This window comes from Xiphophorus couchianus, chromosome 15 (assembly GCF_001444195.1).
Source record: "Xiphophorus couchianus chromosome 15, X_couchianus-1.0, whole genome shotgun sequence".
Lineage (NCBI taxonomy): Eukaryota > Metazoa > Chordata > Actinopteri > Cyprinodontiformes > Poeciliidae > Xiphophorus > Xiphophorus couchianus.
The window spans coordinates 20,411,440-20,435,141 of record NC_040242.1 but is presented as its reverse complement, the minus strand read 5'-3'; the positions used below and the strand labels follow the sequence as shown (position 1 = coordinate 20,435,141).

At 40.7% G+C, this 23,702-nt stretch overlaps 1 protein-coding gene and 1 long non-coding RNA gene across 6 annotated transcripts; one reads left to right on the top strand and one right to left on the bottom strand.

Moving 5' to 3' along the window:
- Positions 1–669: 669 nt before the first annotated feature.
- On the bottom strand, positions 670–23,389 carry znf395b (zinc finger protein 395b). Of its 4 annotated transcripts, none has more exons than XM_028041120.1 (10): positions 18,844–18,958; positions 13,520–13,694; positions 12,092–12,246; positions 11,894–12,006; positions 10,328–10,527; positions 10,109–10,209; positions 7,748–8,048; positions 3,534–3,629; positions 2,600–2,706; positions 670–1,720 (listed from the first exon to the last, which is right to left on the bottom strand). In XM_028041120.1, exons 2-10 carry the CDS (start codon positions 13,628–13,630, stop codon positions 1,585–1,587), a joined length of 1,320 nt encoding a protein of 439 aa, XP_027896921.1. In that variant the 5' UTR covers positions 13,631–13,694; positions 18,844–18,958; the 3' UTR covers positions 670–1,584. The 4 variants fall into 4 exon arrangements, with proteins under 4 accessions (XP_027896921.1, XP_027896924.1, XP_027896923.1 ...); XM_028041123.1 differs by having other exon boundaries at positions 670–1,696; XM_028041122.1 differs by lacking the exon at positions 18,844–18,958 and adding an exon at positions 23,367–23,389 and having other exon boundaries at positions 1,585–1,720.
- On the top strand, positions 18,948–20,858 carry LOC114159068 (uncharacterized). Of its 2 annotated transcripts, XR_003598538.1 has the most exons (4): positions 18,948–18,981; positions 20,139–20,175; positions 20,581–20,658; positions 20,749–20,858. It is a non-coding gene; the product is annotated as an uncharacterized LOC114159068 (long non-coding RNA). The 2 variants fall into 2 exon arrangements; XR_003598537.1 differs by lacking the exon at positions 20,749–20,858 and having other exon boundaries at positions 20,581–20,671.
- Positions 23,390–23,702: the final 313 nt, after the last annotated feature.

The window sequence follows — 23,702 nt, the reverse complement described above, 5'->3', positions numbered from 1 at the left end:
AGCAGAAGTGAAGAGCAGATTTCCGCCACGCCGCTTCTCCCTGTGGAGCATTACTGCCCTCTGGTGTCCGAAGGTTAAAAATGACCCAAATGCGGAAATAAATAAAAACGTCCTCCACGAAACTTGGAATCCACGCTAATAATTTGGGTCACTTTGAAACGTGTGTGATCATCAGCTTCTGTTTAAATAACCAAACAACAAAAGCTTAAACAGTTTAAAGTAGGATTTAAAAAAAACAAACAAACATTGTGACATTTATTTTTGAAATAGCCACCAGCTTCCGCCTCCAGACATGGATTTATTCTCAGCGAAGATTCCAGGAGAATTATCTACTGCACATATTATCTACTTAATGGTTTTAGAGCCTTTATGCAAAAATCCTAAAAAAAAAAATAAATGAAAATAAAATCACCTGAGTGGAGTGAACTGTGCGGTTCTGTTGCTATGACGCACAAAGCAATGTTTTCTGCTTAATTTAAAAATTTAAAAAGCTGTATTTGTTTTGCCGTTATGAGCAGGTCAAATCCATTACCGTGCATCTTAATTGTGTTGAAGTGTTTACTGGCGTTTGATTAAAAGATCCAGTGATTCACGCTAATGGCTGTGTGGGTGATTACACACTGTGTTTACATGTAGGGAGCTTAAAAAGTGTTGGGGGGGGTTTTTCCCCCCTGAGAACAGTGACCATTTCAGGCCACACGTTTGACATTTAACGATTTTTTCTGTCTTCATATAAACAACCTGGAAACGAACCAACCAAACGGCGTCGCCCTCTCGCTCTGCGCCGCTTGCAGAAGGAAACGAAGCCCCGTCAGGATTCTCAGTGCTTTTTTTTATTGTGTTTGACAATATATTTCCTCTAGTACAAACTCATTCCTCAAATTCCCGCTGCCGTGACGATCCCAAACATACCTTCAACTGATAAAACCATTAACACTGGGGTCTGTGTGCCGACGCCTGGGCAGAAAGGAATTCAGCCTCATGGAAGGAACTTGGTTGAGTCGAACCAAATGTAGCTTATTCTTGTGAGTTAATATTCCAACAAAGTGCCAAAAAACATTAAAAAAAAAAAAAAAACATCAGTCAGCCCATTACACAGGCTAGACGAGACAATAATATATATAAAAAAAACAAACAAAAAAAGGTATAAAATGTTCGTACGGAACATCAGAGCACACAATATAATGTACATCATAACCACTGTGTAACAACTGGAAGAGAAAGACTGGAAGAAAGGAGACAGCCAAGTAGAGGTTTGGGGATACGGCGGAGCTACGGAGGGCGGCAATATGAGCTTTGGATTTAAAAAAAAAAAAAAATAAAAAACAAAGGAAGAGAGGGCTTAGCACATCACATGGTCAAAGTCGGTCAACAGCACCATCGCATACTTCAGGTTTCAGGATCGAGATACAAAGATACACAAAGAGTCCATCTTCATTCCTTTTAGGAAAGAAACGAAAGTAAACAAACAAAAAAAAAGAAAGAAGAAAACACAAAAAATTTTGTTTTTCTTGATTTCTATTCTTGTATTCTCTTTTCGATAAATGTCTCTGTTCGCACACGTCCGTCCGCTCGGCTCGTTCTCTAGTCGGGGAAGCGCTGGCAGGCCTTTTTCCAGCGGCAGGCGGTGCACCACTGGTCCTTGCGCTCCACGCCGTACACCTTGCGGCACTTCTTGGCCTCCCCACGGCCCTTCCTGGAGCGAGACACGGACCGATCGCTATTATGTACAGGCACATCAGATATTAGCATGTTAAATTATTAACGTGCGATATATCGGCATTAACATTGGTATTGAACAATTTCAGTCATTTTTTTTTAACTTATTGCTATCGGTTTGATGACTAAAACCAGGCCAGTCTTAACAACTGATGTTAATTTCTGCCTTGTTGGCATTTGTGTGTCTGGAAGGGGAGGGAGTTGTAACCTAGGAGAACAAAGTCTTTGTAATCTACTTTTTTAAAAAACATTTTAAGAGATAACTGTTGTTATCTTGTAGAGCATCACAAAATCTAGAATAATTACGTATTGAAAGATCAAACTAATCCTAGATAATCGATACATAATTAAGCATTTGGAGTTATGGTGGTCCTAGATTTAAATAAATAAAAAAAAACCTGACACTTTTAACAATAGCAAATGAATTACTTAAACTAAAACAGTGTGGGATGGGGAAACTCAGAGGGTTTTGGTGTTCCTCAGGGCTCCTCAATGGTTCCAAAACTTTTCTATTTTATTTTATTTTATTCATATATTTTTTTCTTTTGCTGCTTCATGTCTTCCCCCGTTATTGATGACTGTCTTTAATTTGAGTTTTTTGAACCCTTATCCTGCCTTATACGTTTGTATGATCAGACCATTTTGATCCTTGATCCTCCCTGCAAACTGTGACTTTAGTTCAGGGATGCAAATGTAAATAAAAAAAGACAATCCCACCGGAGAGATTTTCTACTCCTCCTGGCTGCCTTGGCCACAAAACCACTAACACTTTAGAACCTTTACTTTCTCGTTTACCCCCGACTTTCAATTGTACCTCCAGCATTTGTATGTAGGCAGTGTGTTTCAGCTACTGCAGCCTGTCTGGTGGAGGCTGTAATACCTGAAGGAGCAGTGGTTGCGGGAGGGAGACGCGCTCATTGGCTGCAGCCTGTTCTGCTGCAGCCACTGTTCCCCGACGCTGACTGAGCGGCAGCGAGGTTTCACCATCTGAGGAGGAACAACAGCAGACACTGCTAATACAATAATTATACAACTATGGAGGACTCCAGTTTGATCTTAGTAGACGTTTAGCTGCTGAGCTAAACGTCTTAGTAGCTTAGTAGACATTCGCTACAAAGACAATTAGCTGAGTAGCTTCTAAGACGTTAGCAGCTAACATGTAGATGTTTCCATACATACTGTTAGTAGTGTAATAGCAAACACTACTAATACAATAATTAGCTAAGCTAGCTCAGTAGCTAACTAAGCTAAAATCTTAGCTTGAAAATGTTACCTAAGACGTTAGCTATTAGTAGATAGCTTATCTACTAATGTCTTATTTGAATAGATAAGACAATAACAGCTACTAAGATATTAGTAGCTAACGTGTGGCAGATGTTTCTACATCCTATTAGCAGTGCAGCAGACACTACAAATACAATGATTATGTAACTAGGGCCCCACTTTGATTTTAATAGATGTTTGGCTGCTAAGCTAATTGTCTTAGTAGTTAATGTCTTAGCTACTAAGACGTCAGCTTAGAAGCTAAGCTTCTAACGTCTTAGACGCCTAACGTCTAAGATGTTAGCTTCTAAGCTAATGCCTTAGTAGATAAGGCGTGAACTTCAAGTCTTATCTACTAGCGTCTTACTAGATAAGACATTAGCTTATCAGCTACTAAGACATTAGTAGCTGATGTTTCTATAAACTATTAGTAGTGCAGTAGCAGACACTGCTAATATTATAATTATACAACTATGGAGGGCTCTAGTTTGATATCAGTAGATGTTTAGCTTTAGCATTAAAGCACACCCAGACTCAGGCTAAAAACTCACCGCAGCGTTGCTGTGGCCGGGTACCGAGCCAGAGGGGGCCCAGCCCTGACTGCACGGGCTTCTGGGGGCCATAGATACCTGAACAGGGCTGCAGGCCTGGAGAAAGAAAAGAGGAGAAAGTTAATTCGGCAGGTTCACTTTCAGGTTGTAACTGGAGTCAGATTCTAAGATACTGATGGATGTCATCAGCTTCAATCTAAGCAAGACTTTGATAAACTCATTCATATGCTTCCCCTCAGGTTTCCACTATAATCTATACTATAAATCCTTCCTTTTATATCAGTTTATCAGTTTTATTGGTTTCCATAACCAAGGACCGACTTCAGTGTGATGCTTCAGTTTATGAACTTGTTAAAGTCGGTGGGGCTGTATTATGTGTTTTCCAGGCACAAAGTGCCATTTTATTGCACAGTCAACTAACTGTGTTACCTTCAGTTGTGCATATATATAAAACATGACTTGAAAAAAATCTCACGTCTTGGAATTGGGCCTCTGTCTCTTTAAGAAGTTCCAACTCTATTTTGACACACATTATATTATGCCATAGATTTTACACAACAGTCCCATTTTTAACCAAAACCCAGTCAGTTTCCTCTAGTATTAAAATCCTTGGTTATTTTAACAGTTTAATGAAAGAAAAAGAAAAAAAGCAACAGCGCCTGAAGTGAACCGTTTACAGAAGCAGGTGGCAGTAACAACCTTCATGCTAGGTTGTAGCATTACGCCACTCATGGTGTAGCTCTGTTACTTTAGCTCTGGTTTGTCCTTCTCTATACTTCTGTTCGTTATGTTTTGTCAAAGTGTTGCACGTTTGGACAATTATCCCTTCTGGTTCTGGATGCTGCGTAGCTAGGATCAATTTTGCTCTCACTCATTTGCTGTTGCACAGTTGTTGTGACGTGTAACCATGGCAACGAGGTGTCGGGGGTTTTTTTAACAACTGGAAGCAGCTAAGTAGCATCAGTCACGAGACTGTCGTACAGTAACAGACTTCAGTCAGAGGCCTCTTGAGATCTGTTGCAACAACGACTGCTACTGGAGACACGTTTTTCCTTTTGATATGTCACAGCGTCGCCGTTCACAACAACTCTTTGAAGGATCTTGAATGAACTTTAACTTGCCATTACTCTACAATAGCGCACAGAAAATAAAAATAAAAAATAGAAAGAAAGAAAGAATGAAACAACAAAACAAACAGTGATTCAAACAAACCAGTCTGCTTTTATTTGTTTCAAACATATTCACCCCTAATCTCTCACTCAGCCTTTATCACTTTTACTCTCACACACAGCGGTGGCAGCATTATCCTGTGGGAATGCAACATGAAGTATTTTCCTAACGTTCTACATTTTACTTCTCTGAAAACGTGTAGCTATACGGAGCAATGAAGTCCGCTCTGGATGCTTCCGCTTAGAAACACAGACTAACTTCTAAATTCCAGTTAAAGCGAGTAACAAATCGACCCTCTAAACAGTTTTAGTGTCTCTCTGACTGATGTGTGGACCGGACCGAAAACAGGACGACAGCTTCACATCGAGGGCGTTTCACTGCGGCTGGCTTTACAGCACAAACAGGAACAGGAAGAGCCGGGCTGCAGATCATTAACTACACCCAACGCTCCGTGGATTTGTTTGAATTAATGACTGTTTCTTTTTTCTTCTTCTTCTTTTTCACATCAGACACACACCGAGGGGGCATTTTATGAAGCTTATTCAGTTATAAAGCAGGAGAGCAAACACACACGTTTATGTTCAGAGAGGGAAACCTTTAGACAGACTCAGACTCCGACAACCTTGACGATGAACAGGCAAAGCTAATCAGGCTCAGACTTTTCTTTTTTTTTTTCTCGCAACCTGCACTTGTGACCAAACAACTGAACTGTCACAGTGTTACTGATCATTTCCTGTGCCGTTTAACCGTTTCCCCCCGGCCGCGTTTCTTCCAGCGAGCCCAACAACCCGGTAAAGGACTGAAACAAGCCTTCAGAACGAAGCACCATAAAGTATTAACCGTGTTAATTCAGGCAGTAAAAGTGAAAACGTCTGGGTAAGAAGGGAGACCGTGAGAGTCCAGGTTACAGTCGGCTTGGCGACAACAGCTCCCACCGAAAATTAGGAGTAAATTTGAGATGGACACAGTTAGATTTTTTTGTCCAAAAGATGAAATGAACGGCTTTGGGAACCACTTTTTGTTGGTGTTCGACACAGAGCAGGCTGGCTGCTGCCGGTGACCTGTTTTTTTTTGTGTGTGTTTTTTTTTTCATGGCTTTTGCAGACCGGCAAGAGTCTGGTCTCGCCGACAGAGCGAGTGAGCCAGCCGGCAGCTTGCTCTCTCTCTCTCTCTCTCTCTCTTTCTTTCTGTCACAAAGCATCCATTTACAGGCTCCGTGGCTCAGGGTAAATGCAGGTCAGCAGTGAAATGTGCTGCTTTGTGATGCATAAACAACACTGTAGCTCATTGGTTCGTTGGATGTTGTCTGGTTTAAAGGGGGCGGGGGGAAATGTCTGGTAAGGAGGGTCTTTGAACCACTGCTGCTGGCAATTAACGTGAAACTCCTTCAGTGCAGAAAATACAACTAAATGAAGTGAATCTGTCACAGTTGGAAAAAGAAAACTGGAAACTTTAAGGTTTATACTCAGTTACAAGTTCCTTTAAGGAGATAAACATTAAATAGTTTATTAATAATTAGGGCCAGGACTTTAATTTAACTTGTTAATTTAAAGTAATTAATTATGAAGATTTGAACACATTTGATGGATTTAATTGAATTTCTTCTTTCTTTTTTTTTTTTACAGAACAAAGGTTCCGGTCGGATCCTTTGTATTCTCCTGTTTCTGGAACGCCCGTATAATCAGATGTGCGAGCTGGACGACAGAGCCGCTCCTCTAGGTTAAGTTCTGCTTCAAAAACAGAAAAAAGAAGACAATCTAATGGGACGCCGGAAAAAGACTAGTGTTGTGTTCAAGTTGTGCTAAAAGAAGCTAGCATATCAGCAAAGCTAGCCGAGGCTAAAATAGCATCTCAATGCAAAGCACGTATCAGCAGTGAAGATGTTCCCAAAGCTAACACATTTCTACAGCTCCTGTTGAAGAACCTAAATAACAGATTAAATACAATAAACATCTTAGTTGCTGTGCAAAAACGATCTTTGAATTGAAAATGTTGCCTGTATCGTCAATAGTTGTCAGTTAAAATGTGATTAGATAATTACAGACTCTGTAATTATCTCAATTAAAAATTTCAATCAAGGCCCACCATTAATAGTAATATTCATGAATACTGTCTGCCTCTATTTGTTTCAAGCGATCTGCAAAACTTTGTAGCTGGTTTCATAACTCTACAATTATGGGAAGTAAATCAGTTTTTCCTGAAAATATTTTTTCTTAAAACTACATATGCCGGGCTATATGAAATTGGAAATGTTGTTAGAAAGCAGATTTGGATGAAGCGTCATTCTCCTGTTCTGTACTGAGAAAGAAAATATAACCAAAGCAGAATTTGAACAAACACTCCAGGCGTGCATCAATGATTCACCCAGAAGGTCCTAAAACACCCACCTATATGTCGAACTACAGAAACCATACTATATTTTCTTTTTCTTGTGATTCTGTTTTCTGGTAGACATTTTTCAAAATTTACGCCATGTGTTTGTACTAATATTGGCAGTAGATATCGCCAGTGGCGGACGCAACTAGCCAAAATGTTAAGTTCACTAAGCAGTAATTCGCTAAACAAGAATTTTAGCTCCGCTAGCGCTAAACATTTTAAATATGAGAAGCTAACACTAACCATAAAGTTGACTGTCTCTCAGTCATTTCCTTCATCTTCATCTTGCTACATATTATCATTTTAAAGTTGCATGAATGGGTAACCATAAACGAAAAACATTTGATGTGACATAAAGTCCAAGTCATGAAAGTAGGAAGCATCTTATGTCAACGACTGGTTAAGAAGGTGTAAAAATGGTGGCCATCTTGAAAAAATGTCCGTCATCCTGAAACTCACGTGGCTAATGAGAAATATGAAAGGAGTTTTGTGTTTTTAACATTTTTACAGTAATACGCTGCACTACACCAGCCTCGGTTAAAGTCAGCTCATGTTTCAACAGCGATAAAGTAACATAGAGATGTCCAGGACCAAAACCACTGCTGACCGAGAACAACTCTGAGACTCCTCTATCCCAAATCGTCGCTTCGCTCCTCATCTGAACCCACCTGATACAGATGCTCCGTGTGGATCTGCCAGAAGCTGCTGGGGGCCGACTGGCTGAGCGGACTGGGCCTGGTCGGCCCTGGCAACGAGCTGGAGTTGGACCTGGGCCTGTGAGCTGTGGGGATCTGGACCTCGGATCCCGGCGGAGACCCGCACGAAGCCCAGCTGAGGAGAGCAGCAGAGGCCTGGCCCGGAGTCTGCTGGGCCGGACCGGCGGCGGAACCGGAACCGGCCTCGATGGTCTCACAGCAGATCTTGGCGTAGTAGAAGTCCTCCTCTCTCTGGGTCTGATCGGATCCACTGCTGCATGTGAGTGTGTGTGGGGGTGGACATGTTAGTGGACACACAGAGGAAAGAAGGAGAAGCGTTAGTCAGAGAACACCACTCACTGTGGCCCAGATAGAAACTCTCACTTCTCCTCACCCAGTCAGAGCTCTTCAGAACGCTGAAATTTTTATTCCCTCTTGTTTTTTTAATGCTGTTTTGTAGCTGAGAAATGTCTTTAAAGGCTGAACTCTCTGGTTTTCTCACCCGCTCAGACTGGATGGTGGTCAAACAGTTTGCACACAATTCCCCCAACATCAGACTGCTGTATATCACCACAAACCCGAACCAATGGACGGATCAAACACACAAATCCAAACCGGGCAAAGTCATTTTCCTTATTTCACCATTAAAGCTGCATGATGAAGATGAGACTTGACCTCATTTATTGAGCAATATTAATGGTAAACTCTAAATACTTAGCATTCAGTGCTTGACTATTGAAAGTCCATGTGTTAAAGTAGATCTGGTAATGAAGATTTCAGACTTTTTGGGGGGGATTAAATATTTAGAAGAATGAGAAATGATAAAATTGACATAAGGACTGTTGCTGGTTGCTTCTAAACGAGCTAAAAGGATTGTCTCCCATCTACAAATTAGCCCAAAGAGGACAATATACGTGTTATGAATACAAAAGCACCGATTTGAGAGTTTGTGGCCAATTTTAATTATTTTTAAAAACCTCAGCAGGGCACATTTTTGTAAAATCTGCTAACAGTTACAATTTATCTTTAAACAAAGGTCCTTTATTCTACTTTTCTGCAAAACTGTTCATTTAAATGTTACCCATCTTACCAATACTGTAAACTGTTTATTATTTAAAAAAATAATTATTATTTCCTTGTCCAGGTTACCAAAACGTCTCTAAATATCTTTTGCACATTCAAAAATTTTGACATGAAGATCAAAAATATCTTTTTTTGTTTACTAAATTGTTTCAAAAATAAATATCAGTTGGCTTAACTTGATATTTGAGCAGGAAAAACTCCTGTTATTTGCTACTTAAAAATGACAACTTGAATTAGCAGGCGGGTATTTCTTTTCTAGAAGTTTTGTCTTTCTACACTCTTTGCTAATACTGGCTACAGCTAACGATAGAGATTTCGAAGTTCCTAGATAGCTAGCCAAATCGGTTTACCATTTGGCTAACAAATAGCAAACCTATTTGCTAGCAAATAGGTTTGCTATTTGTTAGCGTTTAACAGAGTCTATTAAGCGCCTATTTAGCTGCTCGGTGATACAAAAGCGGATCAAATCTTTCGTTTTCAACCAGCTGATAAACACCAAGTGAAAATCCTGTTGAATCTAGTCTCCAACTATTTTCTCTCACTGTGAAGTGTTACATATTCAAAGTGAGAAGAAAACAACAGAAAACAACTTGACCAACAAAATAGCTGAAATAAGGTGGAGAAAGAAAAAAAATACACAAGGTGGTAACTTTTGGAGAAAAAAAAAACAGCCTAAAAAAAACACCAGGCATAAAAGACTGCTAGCATAGACAAGATGCAATCAGAAGGGAATGAATTAGCAAAGAAGCAACAACACAACCATTACCGCTTAAATGTGGTGCGTTTACTGATCAGACGAAAGATCAGATTTGAAATTGAATCGTCTGATTGCATTCAGCAGACTCTCAGTCCACCTCTAACTGTGAGATGTGACATATTTAAAATGTGGTAAAAGATTTTTAAAAATTAGGCATAAAGAAATCCGCAAGTAACTTACATGGAGAAGAGAAGAGAAGAGAAGAGAAGAGAAGAGAAGAGCTACATGAGAGGCAACAATAAAATTTTACTCCATCAGCACACTGTTTAGTTTTAAAGTCACTATAAAACAGACCCTGTTCTACATTCTATATTCCCTCTATGCCCAGGCCTTTACACTCTAGCCATAGGTGTGTGTGTGTGTGTGTGTGTGTGTGTTTCAACTTGTTTTCTTCTTTTATCTTTTATTTTTAGTCATGGAGCAAACACTATGAATAAACTGATGAAGTGAAACTGAATGTTCTTGTGGGTAAAGCACCAATGATGTCAGCTCACCCCAGGTGCATCACACGGATGTGTCTCTTTATTCCAACAGAAGACGTCAGCACTTTGCCACAACTGGGCCACAGACACTTGTACACACTTCGCAGGGAGCTCTGCGGGGAGAAAGAACAGAAGGCAGAGGTGAAGCGCGGGGCAGTGTAGAGGGGTCAGCTGAATCCGTCCCCCGGCTAACGCGCCTTTCCTCCAGAGGTTCCCGCCCAGGCGGCTCACCTTTGGCTTTTTGGCGGTGAGCTCCTCGCCCTGCTCCAGCTCCATGTGCAGGCCTTCGTCGGGGCTGCTGTCCACCTCGGTGACGGACGGCGACGGGGCGGGGCTCCCGTTGCCGTGGTCCCAGCTCCAGTAGCCGCTGCTGCCGCTGTCGGAGAGCTCGCCTCCGCCGCTCTCCATGTCGACGGACGAGGACGAGCCAGCTGGAGTCGGAGACGATTATGTTTTTAGTTTTCGGGAAGGCGTTCCAACATGGTTACCTCTCGACACTGCCTCCTCCACAAAGTCAAAACTAACTTCCTGAGGGGTTTTTTTTTTGAGGAGGTAAAACCAGTTGTTTTGCAGACACCCAACAGAAAACAATTACCGTCACAAACTGGTGGAGATTTGGGTCTTTTGTAAAGACGTCCAAAATCACTATAGCACATTTATTCCCCTTTGGCCCACTCCTCGTTATCTTAAGAAGGTTAATATTTATTTTACTCAGGCAGGTGAGTTTATATCAAATATGTGGCCTTCGTTCTGGCACAGTCATTGCATACAAGGACAAAGGGCAAGTAAAATAATCATTAAATAAACAACTTTGGGGATGAAAAAAATCAAACTGGCAAAAATGCTCAGTGCTTTTTTATGATAAATGATACAATAACAGAATTAGATCTTATTTATAGTTTCTTTAAGACCCCTGATATCTTAAAGGGGTGATCCATATTACTAAAGGTGGCCCAATGTCTATTCTGCTTTTCTAAACAGGACAGATGGGCCTGGTGGATTACTTTGATTAAAATTTTTACTAGGTGTTGCAACATTTCCCCAAATTTGACCAACCACCTTAACGTTTCCTGTATTTCTTTCATTTCTGACCAATCAGCCTGGCTTAGTTTTGACCAATTCTATTAGCCTCCTTCTCATTTGACTTATGGTCTCGCAATGTCTCTTGAAACACGTGTGACGCTAAATGGTAATATTTGCCTTTGTTTTTGTTGTCTTTGTTGCAAAAACACTTTTTGAGACATCCTGTAGGATTTGATTATACTGGGCGAACAGCTCATGTTAGCTGGAATCACCAATGTGGAAATCTCCTGTTGCACTTTGACAACAGGATTTTATGTGCATTAAAGGCACTAATTCAAGAAGCTACTTGAAAATGGCTTTTCCACGTTAAATATTGACTATATTAAGATTATATCTGCTCTGGCAAGGTCATGCACAGCACTTCAAACTTTTTTTTGTAAGAACATGTCATGGTAAAAATAAAGCTTAAAAGAAAACGTGCAACTTTTACCACAACTTTTTGAAAAAGGTGCCGCAAAATCAGTCATTTTAGGCCACAAAAACAAAACCATGGCAACAGCGTGGAGGGACTCTTTTTTTTGTAAGACTTCTCTGGAACTATCAGCTGCTTTGGCATTTGACTGGGCACTAAAAACAATGTATAAATGCTATGAAATACTGGTAATTGCTGATATTTAACAACTGTCCCAGTAGAAATACACTTTACAAATAATGTTCCTACAAAGCATTAGCTCCAACAGAATCAGCATTTAACACTACAGAATGCAGTCTGACCTGGACCCGGATCCGTCTGTGGAGGGTTCTGCACCACCGGGCTGCAGGACAAGCTGGTCAGAACCATGGCGGCCATTATCTCGTCCATCTCCACAGACTCCGGGCTCCGGAAGCTGAAGAGCAACACGCATAGACGTCTTTGAGCGTTCGTTGTCATGGCGACCCCCGCTACGCCAGGACCGGATGTCGCTCCCTCACCTGTACGGAGTGTCGCCTCTGGGCGGCACGCTGCTGAGGTGCGTGGCGGCGCCCACGTTCTGCAGCGGAGCGGCAAAGTTACCCCAGCCTGACGTCTTGGTCCTGTGATGATGGCCGAACGCCTTCTCAGCCTTGACGCCGCCCGGGGTGTGCAGCTACAGGTGGCGGAGGGACGAGGTGACAATGTTGAAACTTGTCAAGTTTATTTGTGTGGCGCATTTCAGCGACAAGGCAGGTCAAAGTGATTTTAGACCATAAAAAATATCATACAGTCACTAATTGTAAAACAAGAAGTCAACATTGCATTTTTTCAAATGGAGTCATTAAGCAAATATACATTAAATATAAATGAGTAATTGTAACATTTCAAAATTTGACATGTCGAAAATAAATTAGCTTCATGGAAACACGCCAGTTTCGAAAATACGTTTCGGCGCTAGGATGAGGTGGAGGGTTTTTTCTGACTGTATCAAAATTGGTTCTTTTCACAAAACTCCAATGGAAACACTTTTTTCATCAACAACAGGATGTTACCACTGTCAGAAACTATGAAGAAGAAGACAACAGGAAGTGGTTGGAGGATCACAGCACGGCATGTTTTCTATCAGCTTATCGCGTGAAACAAACTTATTTGAGTGAGATTTTAATTTTAAAACATCGAAATGGCAAACTTGTGTTTTGGGGGGTTTTTTTGCTTTTTTTTTTTTTTACATTAACAGAATATTCTTCATGTCTGTTTTTGGCTCTGGTGACCAAACCAGAACCAGAACCAATTATCTTAAATGCAAAATTTATATATATAGTGTATATATATAATTTCTTTTTACAGTTTTGGCGTCATTATTGACGCCAAAACTGGCGTCAATAATGAATAACATCATATTCACCTGAATATGATGTTATTTCAGCAAATGGCATATTTTCAAGTCAGTGTACTCCAGTTAATGATTAATCTATTACTAAATTAGTTGATGATTATTTCAACAATCGATTAATCACATTCAATCCGATTAATCGTTTCAGCCCTCGTCTATTCTCTGGGCTCCAGGGAGCCAGTGGAAGGTCTGTGAAGCATCCCCCTGGTTTTACTGGATCAGGATGAATCACTGGACACACATGGTGCAACTAAGCCGCCGCGCCGCGCCGTGAACAACACTGTTAAGAGAATACTTCCTGTCCTTCTGTAGATGGCAAAATCTGCCGGGAAAAAGTGACAGGAGCAGGAAGCGGCTGACAGACTCAGAGCCACGGTGGTGTGTTACAATGAATTCAGGACGAAAAACACGGATCCCGTCTGCAGGAACGCTTTGTTTTCCTCTGGCCACTCTTTCTCTACTTGTACGATTCAAATGAGAAGATAAAAAAAACACCTTCTAAGTGGGAACATTTCATTAGAAGAATTATTTCGCTATGGCTCCGGCCTCTCACCGGATTCTGCTGGTTGAGCTCTGCCGACGCACCGTCCTGCTGTCCCACCCGGCAGGCCGCCGTCCCGCCCGGCCCCGTCCCACCACCGCTCTCTGGTCCCATAGCTGCCATGGTGCTGCTGCACACGGTGAGGGGGGACTCAGCACAACGTCACACTTGGCTTCAGACAAGACACCTGCAACAGATTTGGGCAAATGAGGCATTAGATAACTTTCTCAGTCATGCAAAGCCTTGAATTGGATTTCAGCTATTCACAGAAAGTTCAGTACAATATTACTCTTTCAGCCCATAGTTTTTTTTGGAAAGCCCTCCATAACTTCAAATGAAGTTCACTGCATTTCAAGCTGAAAGTATTACACATTCAGCTTCTTTTCACCCGCAGCCTTCTCTCCTCCTTCTTGCTGCTCGTCCATAAAGGTCTGATTTGCGGCGACGGGGGCCTTCTGGCTGCTTCTCTGATTAATGCTCTGCTTCCCCAGCATGACTGTTTAGGTGGACGGCCGCGTCTTGGTAGGATTGCAGTAGAGTTGCGTAATGCACTGACTCACTACGGTGGCCACGATTTAGGTGTGTGCACTCATTTTCGACAGCAAAACACTGGTTGCGTAAATATTTGGCGGGCTAATGTATTTCAGGTTCCTTGCGGTCAAACCCTTCTTGCTACAAACATATTCAGACAGTTGGATGGTCTTTCGTTTTTTGTTTTTTTTTTGGAGCATCCTTTTGTTTTGTGTTCGACTGATTGGATTGGGGAGGCTGACGTCAACCCACCAATATTACACACAAAACGTGGGTGGATTGATCCAAAAATATCACTAATAGCGATACCAAGTATCGGTGTGTCGCATCGATACCTGTGTGGTAATATTCATACTTTAGATTCTTGAAATTATGTTTTATTTTTGTACTGGAGTTTTTTAACTCAACTTCAAAAAGGATTTAGTATTGACTTGCTCTCAAATTATAATTGTTTGCAACAATTTAATTTATGATTAAATAATATTTTTTTTAGTGCACACAAATTATATTAATGTTATTAAAGTATTCTGTAAACACCTATAAACTTTGTCCAAATTCAGTCCTACCACTAAAACACCCAAAGGTCAGACGTCTGATGATATATCTGACTTAAATAAAAAGTATTGGTATCGGTATCAGCATCAGCATCGGCGATACGCGTCCTGTATTTATTTGGTTTTGAATCGATACCAAAACATGGAGTATCACACGCCTCTATTACGCACCTGATCCACTTCAGACTGTAGACATAAACATGTATCTACCAAGAACTGTAAGGATTAATACACTACTACATAGTGATACGATGATAAAGCTGTAGATTATTTAGTAGCAGAGCCACTAAATGATCTTCTAGAATCCAACTGTTCTGAGATTTAACCACTGGAATCTGTTTCAGGTAATAACACACTGAATGCTGTGATATTAAAGCAGTGAACATAAAGCCAGCTGCAGAAGGGAAATCCCCGACTCGTCTTTACGAATGTTGCTCAGACGAATGCTGCAAGTTGTAGGCAACATGCTCTGAAAACACACAGAGCTCGTTGTCAGCAGATCGACTTGCATGATGTGAAAGTACAACGTGATTTGGTTCCGTGTTTGTTGAGGAACAATGATAGTTTATGTCTACTCCTTAAAATAGATCCAAGTAACCAAGATGCTGAAGCTCAAGGACAAAAATGTGGTCAGAGGGTCAGTCTGGAAAATGTAGGTGAGTAGGAAGCAATGTATTTATTTCAGCATTCAATAATGTCACAATTCTCAGTTTTTCTAATATTGTGTGGCCATGGTTTGCAATACTGTCATCCATTTTCAGGTGATATTCTTTTTAGGGATGCGCAATATATCGGCACTAGCATTGGTTAGGTTACAAAATAATGATACATGCGCCGATATGAAAATTTGGACGATAATATTATGTTAATACTTCTGCTATGGTCTATTATCGATATTTGCCAGTATTTTATATATTGTACATATATTTCATTACCCTTTCAACATTTTGAAAAAAAACCCCAACCACATCAGTGACTTCACTGCTTCTCTTCTTCAGTTAAACTACCCACAATCCTTTTCTGCATCACTATCAATGTCACATAGCCTTGGTAACCCCTCCAAAAACAAACAGCAAAAAGATGGGGGAAAAAAACTCCAGTTTTACCTATTGGACCGACACCGATATGTTAAAAAAAAGATAAATATTGAACACTAACCGTATTTATCTGCTGTGGTCCAAATACTGAAAAGAATTCTAGATCGGATATCGGTAATATGCTCGATCCATAAGGGCAGATCTACTCAGTCTGTTTCTATGCTTTGGACAACGTCAGGCTATATATATTTAATTTACATTATACTTAGAATGACTAATTGCACTTTCTGAAGCATTTGAAAGAAATTTTCTTGCAGTTTATTTTTACCTTTGACCAAGGTAGTCAACCTATTGTTTTATTTATTTTACATGGGTTGTTATACTCCTAATTGACTGAACAAATTAAAGCTGTGTTGTTTTTACCACGCTTGGGAAGCTATTGATGTATTTGGGTGTGCTGTACTGGTGCAGAGTTAACTGATAAATTTGTAATTCAGTACATTTATGTCTGTGTTTAAAAAACAGAAACATTTCAAGCCAATTCAGCTCTGTTTTTCTGCATCAGATCGGTATCGGTCGATACTAAACATCAGATTTCGGTATAGATATCGGAAGTGAAAAGTGGATCGGTGCATCCCCAGTTGTAATGTGACAAATTTAGAAAAAGATCAAGGTTGTACAAATATCTTTAAAAGGCAACATTCTGCGCTATGCTAGCAGGAAAAATAATGAAGGTCAATGGTTGATTTCTGTTAGAGCCTAAATATTCTAAATGAATCAAATATTCATCCTGCATCTGTGAGCCTGGTGGTGAAGAGCAACAGCACCACAGGAGGTCCGAAATGATGAAACACACTTGAAAGAATGGATTTAGTTCCTATCTTATTGTTGTTTGCTTGCCTCCTTCCCTGCAAAAACATGAGAGTGATTCAAACTCTGAGCAGACGTAATCTAACGTTTGGCTGCACGTACTTTGGCCTGCCGCCTGAAAAAGATGAAAAGGGCAGTGCTGTGTTCAGCTGCAGCCGGGACAGCTCAGGAACTAAACTAAAGCTGAAAAGCTTAACGAAATGGTCCCACTGCAGAGACGGAGTGTCTTTTCAAGTGCTCAGGCACTTCAAAGCTGCCAAAATCAACAAGCAATTAGTGAAAAGACACACCAGCAGAGACTCAAATGATGGACATTCAAAGAATGTTTTTAATGTTGCAAAACGTGGGTTCTCTTACTGTGTGTCCAAGTGTGGAAGATCAACTGGAAACCATTAACTTGGGACCCCGGGGGTGGTTAACGGATGTACAGTTTTCTCCCAGGATTTGCATGGGTTGGTCCCATGCAAATACTGGAGTCTCAAATGAGAGCGTCTGAAATACTTGAGACGCCCTCTAAAAATGCTTTTAATTGCCTATTTTAATGGGTCAAACTCCAAATATACATTTAAATGCCAGTCAGCGCCAACGAAGCTGGATTTGGCTGTGTTACCAGTAACTTGTCAAGTGGCATTGCGCCTAGGCAATTCAACTTACCAAGCTGCAGATTTTCTTATAACAGGTTATTTACTTGCTCTTTAGACCCTTTTAATCTCATGAAATCAATCATCATAGAAATCCTAGAAATCACCTTCATTTCAGTCTGAATGCATGAAATACGTAGAATTACATTGTTATTGCTTTTGTATTGCTAACCGCCATTAGCCTAGACAGTTATTACACGAATGACACACAAAAAAAACATTTACTTCGGAAACTGAAATACCGCAAAACTAATTGCAATGTTACTTGACATGCTATTGGCAGAGTACGTGCCAAAGCAGCCAATCCTTGAGCGCAATTTATTTTCCTTGGTGTTGATTGGCTGAGCCCCCAAAAGCAGCGACAAGGAAAAGTGCGTATGTTAGCTTTTGTATAATGCTAACGATTTCCACTGTGTATCTTCGTTCATTCATATTAAGGTATGTTTGGTGTTTAAACTATTAAAATAAGCAGTTATAAGCGTTTGAGAGGGGATATCAAGTATTTGCTCATTTTAGCTATTCGTTGGTTGCTGTGGGTTGCTAACTAGTGAATAAAGAGGTCTACTGTTTCTTTACATTGGGTTAAATTCAGGCAACGCCAGCTGTGGCGTGGGGCGTAGTAAATTAATCAAAGAAAAAATAATATTAATAATAATAATAATAATAATAAAACAGAAGAGATGTTTGTTTTATCTTAAAGAAGAAAATGCATGCACAGACACACACATACATACATAAAGACAGTCTGTGAATGTATCAGTCGTTGCTGAGCAGCAAATATTAAAAGACACAGCAAAAAAATGCTTATTGACATGAAAAACGTTAATATTCTTATCTATATCCAGACCAATACTGTTATCAAACCCTTTGCTGTGCATGTGGAAGTTGTTTACTCCATTTTAATCCACCCCCAGCGGTGCATGGCACAAGAAAAGCCCCACTGTCCTGTACTTTTCCACGCACCTAAACGCAGCACAAAGCCCTATTTTCAAGCCCCCCGAGCTCTCCGCCAATCAGCGCGCGGCGTTAGTAGTAAACAAGCTGCACAGTGTGGGCAGAACGCGGCCGCTGATTGGCTGCGCCCCGCTTTCTCGGGTACACACCCCCGCTCCAGCAACGTGTTCGGACACGAGTTTCACCGGGAGAGTCGGAGCTCGATGAGGGAATACGGCTGAAAATATCTAGAGTTTTTTTTTTTTTTTTTGCCACGCAAAGTCACGTTAAAACCGACCGCAAAACGGTCGGTTTCCTAAACAGGGTCCTGCTATAGACGTAAACACCGAACATTTTAACTGAAGCGTAATAAATACCGTGACCATTCCAATATAGATCATATTTGTTGGTGCATATTCAAAGGCTGCAGACGTTATTGCGGACAAAAATACATCTAAAATAACATAGATGCTGAAATGGAGCAATACGTATTTTTTAAATGCATGAAACGCGCGATTATCGGTGTTAATTGCGTTTTATGATGAGCTACAGAAAGAAAAAACAACAGAAAAGTGTCAGTTTGTCATCCGCCCCCCACCACCAACAAGCTCACTGATCTCCACCCGGCAACGCAGACCGACCTCAAGAGAAACACCCCCTCCCTCCTCCCATGCTGTAAAAGAAAACAGATTATTATTTTTTCTCTCCTTTCTGCAACAAGAAAGCCGCGCAACATCTACCGCCTCGTATACAAAATTCGATTTTCTTACTTTCCCCGACCTCGGTCCTGGCCGTCCCGGTCCGAGCTGCTGCAGCAGCGGATCGTCGCTGCCTGCCTTGCCTCGCACTGCCTCGGCTTGTCCCGCCGCCCGCTCGCCGGCTCTACAGTCTGCGGGAGGAAAAAGGGGGTTGGTCGGATACGTGCCTACGTGTGTCTGCTCGGTGGACCAATGCCGGAGGTGACAGCTGGGCAGAGCGCAGAGATATCAGCCCGCGGCACGGCGCGCTGTGCACAAGAGGATGATGTAGGTGAGGGGTTACCAGAGCAGCAGCAGCAGCAGCATCCACTGTGTCTGTTTCCTGTCTGTCTGTCTGCAGCACAAGCACATCTTCCTTGTTGGTTCTGCTCATGTGTTTAAAGGCAGATAAACATCTAACATGGCTCCCATCCAAAAACATAAACAACCAAAATAGATTTTTTTTCTCCCTCCCCCCTGTGGTGGGTTTTTGTAAAAAAAAAGTTTTTTAAAAAGCACTTGTTTGCAACAGATTCCCTAAAAGAGATGGCCAATTTTTGAGAACGTACTCTGCAATCATGAGGTCACTCAGAGTTGACCTCTAACCCGACGGACCCACCGGTGGGTCCAGCTGAAACATGACCTCGGCTCGCTCTGTAAACAAAGGCTCCACGTGCCTTTAATTTTTTTTTTATTATTATCCGCTAAAAGAGGCTTTAATCTTTCAAAAACTATTCCGCATAAAGGTTTTGCCCAAAATGTTAAGATTTTAGAGCTATTTAAAAACAGCCGATGAGATTTAAAGGTCTTCGGGCGATGACGCAACTGCCCGGAAAACACCCGATCAGCTGATCATCACGGCCTTTTTGTGGCTTCACGAGACAGTGGAAAGACTCTCAGAGCATGGCACAAGATGTCGGCTATGCAAAATCATGACGTATTTTCCGGAACCCGATCTAAACGCGTGCGCTCTCCGTGCGCTCTCCGTGCGTTCTCTGTGCGCTCTCGGCGCATGCGCTCAGTGAATGGTTCTTTTCGGGATAGGTTTCGATTAGCGTAGTTCGAAGCATTCAAATAAGGTGTGTACAGTGAGAATTCTCATTTCACTTGTGCGTTCTGCGAAAGAACAACGGTTTTTCGATTTGCTACGAGCGGAGCTAACTCTAGCAAAAATTAGCTCAACTGCAATGGCGCAGAGGAAGATGTCAGATGTGGAGGCGCTGGAAGAAATATTTCGGAGCGATGTTGAGCTGGAAGACTCTTCTTATAGCTGGTGGGATTCGGACGAGGAGGAAGAGGAGAGAGGCAGAGAGGAGAGACCCCCTGAGAGCCGGACACAGCTGACAGACTTGATCTCGGTGATGTGTAAGTTTCCCCCCGCAATTTCACACAAAATATTTGATGTTTTGGTTCTATTTATTTATTTATTTATTTCTGTGATTATATGCTTGTAATAACGGCAGGAAGTAAAACCATGTGGTTATTTGTTTATTTATGTTTTACTAAAATATGTTTTCAATCAATCAATCAATCTTTATTTCAGACACAAAAGAGGTCCATAGTAAAACAAAAAGAAAAAGAAAACAAAAAGAAACATGACAGTCACTGAGCCACAAATAAATGATGACGCCAATGTTTCCACAATCTTGAGAAAAATCTCGCTGTACTAAAAACAGGGTTTTATTTTACTAGTAAGGATTTCATGTTTACTTTGGTTCATTACTTTGTAATAAACCTCTAATTCTTCAAATACTTTATTTTTGTTTATAGTCAAGTGGAAGCCGAACCATCAAGCTCAGATGGAGCTGAACCTCCCCCCACCTCTCATGATTCTTCATCTTCTTTGAGGTAAGATGTCCATTATGCCAAAAAAATTGTTACAAAATAAGAAATGTGTTGTCACAGTGCAACATTGGTGTCTCTGCTTTATTTTATAAGACTATGTGATGCAGCTTCATTTTCAGTATGTCATTTTTTGTCAAATTTAGTGGTGGTGGTGGATTTTCAAAATTGTTTATTTGTTCTTGGAAATTACTTCAAAAAGTATTTTTGACTGTTTTACCTTGTTTCAATAAAAGTTTTCTGTTTGGAGTCAAAGAAAGAGCCTTCAGTTCATCATTATTATACATATTATACTGTGCACAATGGTACATTTTGCATATAAATGGGGTAAATGTCATGACCAATGGTTATATTATATGTAGAAAGTGTCATTAGATGGTAATAAGCTATTTAATTTTAACAAACCCCCAGTATTGATGTAAAAAACACATTTGGCACAGTTTGGTGACATTTTTGGATAAATGTGCCAAAATGGCCTCTCCGCCTAAGAAATTTCTCACTAATAGCATTCTAAAATCAATATGATTCATCTGATTGAGTCCAAATTTGGTATACTTTTACACAACATTTAGATTTAAAAGTCTGTACTACTTTTTTGTGCTATAAATAATATTTTGGTAGTGTTTTGCTATGTTTATTTCAAAGAAAATTTTGGCGAGGTTCAAAAAATGCAAAATATTTTGTATTTTGTCCCTAATATTTCAGGCAGGGTCAAAGCTACAATGGTGCTAACACCAGAAAACCATTCTATGACATCTTACCTTTACAGAGGTATCAAAAGTTTCTTCTTAAATCTAATAGCTGCGAGGCTATAAGTGATCTACTTTGGTGTGTTTTTGTCAGGCAGAAATTTATTTATACCCCCTGAGGGTGTAACAGGCTAATGCCTCATAAAAAAAAAAAATGCAAATCCCAAATGTACAGCACATTAATATTTCCTGTAGATTTAGTCTAGACTGTGTAATCTGACTGCTATTAATCCAATTTAAAAGAACCTCCATATTAATTTGAACGACAAGTGGGTTTTTTTCCAGCATCAAACAATCCCATCAGTTAAAACACACACACACACACACACACACACACACACACACACACACACACACACATGCACGCACGCACACACAGAGAAGCCGAACAGTTCACATAATTGTATTCTCTCATATCAACCCCCAACATCACACGACGAATCGCCTGCGTATCACACAGGACTCCGCTGTGTGTGTACGCAGCGTGTTTGTTTCTGTGTTGGAGAGGCCGGATTAGTGTCGGCTGTCTGCACCCTCTCCACCAGACATCCAGTCAGCAGGGATTTTAGGCTCTGAGCGCTGATACAGTCTGAGAGAGTATAGCCGAGGCCTTATCGCAATCGTACACCTAAACCCGATTCAGTTCCTCTGAATTGAACGTTAGTTTTACCCTGGAACGCTTGCTAGGCCTCAGCAGGACTTGAGGCGATCGGAAACCGAGACATTACAGTTACAGAGTCGAGAGTAAACAAGGATTTAATAAGACCTTACTATGCTGTTGTTTACCAGGTTTAGGTGGATTAAAACTCAATCCACATCCCATGAAACTTTTGTCTTTTTATTTAATAAGAACTATGTGGTAAAACGTCTACACACACGATATAAATCACTTCAGAACTCAACATTATGGTGACATATGCCTTATCATTCAACCAGCAATTTTTTTAAGGTCAAGAAGCTGGTTGTATATGCAACAGGGTACAATAACAGTAAAGGTAATGTAGAAAAAAATGACCCACCGTTCATAGGCACAACGGCAAAATGGAGACTATCGTCAACGTATCAGGCATGCATGGCTAAAATCTCCCAAAACATTGTGGCTTGGAACGTGGTTTGGTCGGATAGAACAAAACTTTCTATTGTTCTTGTTTATAAAGAACTTTATAGAAATGATAAGTTGTTACATTGACGATGTAACATTGCTTTTGGTAAAACAGTTTTCATGTGGACCAGCCCTGAAAACCTTGAAGTTGATGTGTGCCTACAGTTATGTTTAAAGTTCTTCATACCTCTAGCAGATTTAAATTCAGAATTATTTACAGAGACAAGCATCGTCAAAGACAGTAAAACTATCCAAAAGGAGTATACATTTTTGGGTGAAAAAAGTATGTACATTTTACGCCTGCTTATTCGCGGTTTGGTATTTGTGGATTTTTCTGAACATAACTCTTACTTATTCACGGAAAATGTCTCTATTTGTAGATTTTCTTTGCAGAGTATATTTTAGATATTTGAAAAAAGAGGCATCTTGGGAAGCTGCAATACCTAGCTGCAATGCTACTCGACACGCTATTGGCTGACGTTTGCAAAGCATCCAATCTAGTCATTCATTTTCCGTGGCGCTCATTGGCTGTAGTCCCAAGAGTGGAGAAAATGACGACCGTTAGCTTCTGCAGAAGTCCTGAGACCGTTTCAGTGCATTCACTCCATCTGCCTCCAATTCTGCAACTAAAACATTTAGATATCAAATATCTAGCTCCTTGTTGGGATAAAACACAACACCTTAAACAAAGCTTGGTCACTTTGTTTGCAAAATAAGGGATTCAAAATGTTTTTTTTGTTGTTTGTTTTAAAGATGTAGTAGCAGAGTGAGTTGCAGAGATTGGTTACGTCTTCAGGCCTTTATTGTAAAAAATGTTTTATACCTAATGAGCATTCCTGTCAACAAAACACATCAAAGGGTACCTGTGGCCTCCATCGGCCCCAGACCCGCCCGTCCCTACCCTACTGGTCTTTCCTGAAAAAAAGAGAGGGTGGGGAAAAAGAGGTGGGTGTATGTTAGGATGTATGTCAGGGTGCATGTAACACACAAAGAGGTCAGGAAAGGAATGAGGTGCAGCACCATGTCCTTCCTGCGGAAACAAGCCTTCAGTAGAAGGAGATATCTGGACCATAAAGTAGAGAGTGAAGCATCTTAAGCTTCATGGCATCATCTCTGAAAACCACGTGTCATAAATATGGTGTTTTTTTTAATCAACTACCCTGATTTCAATTGATGATTTATTAAGAGGCATTTGCTGA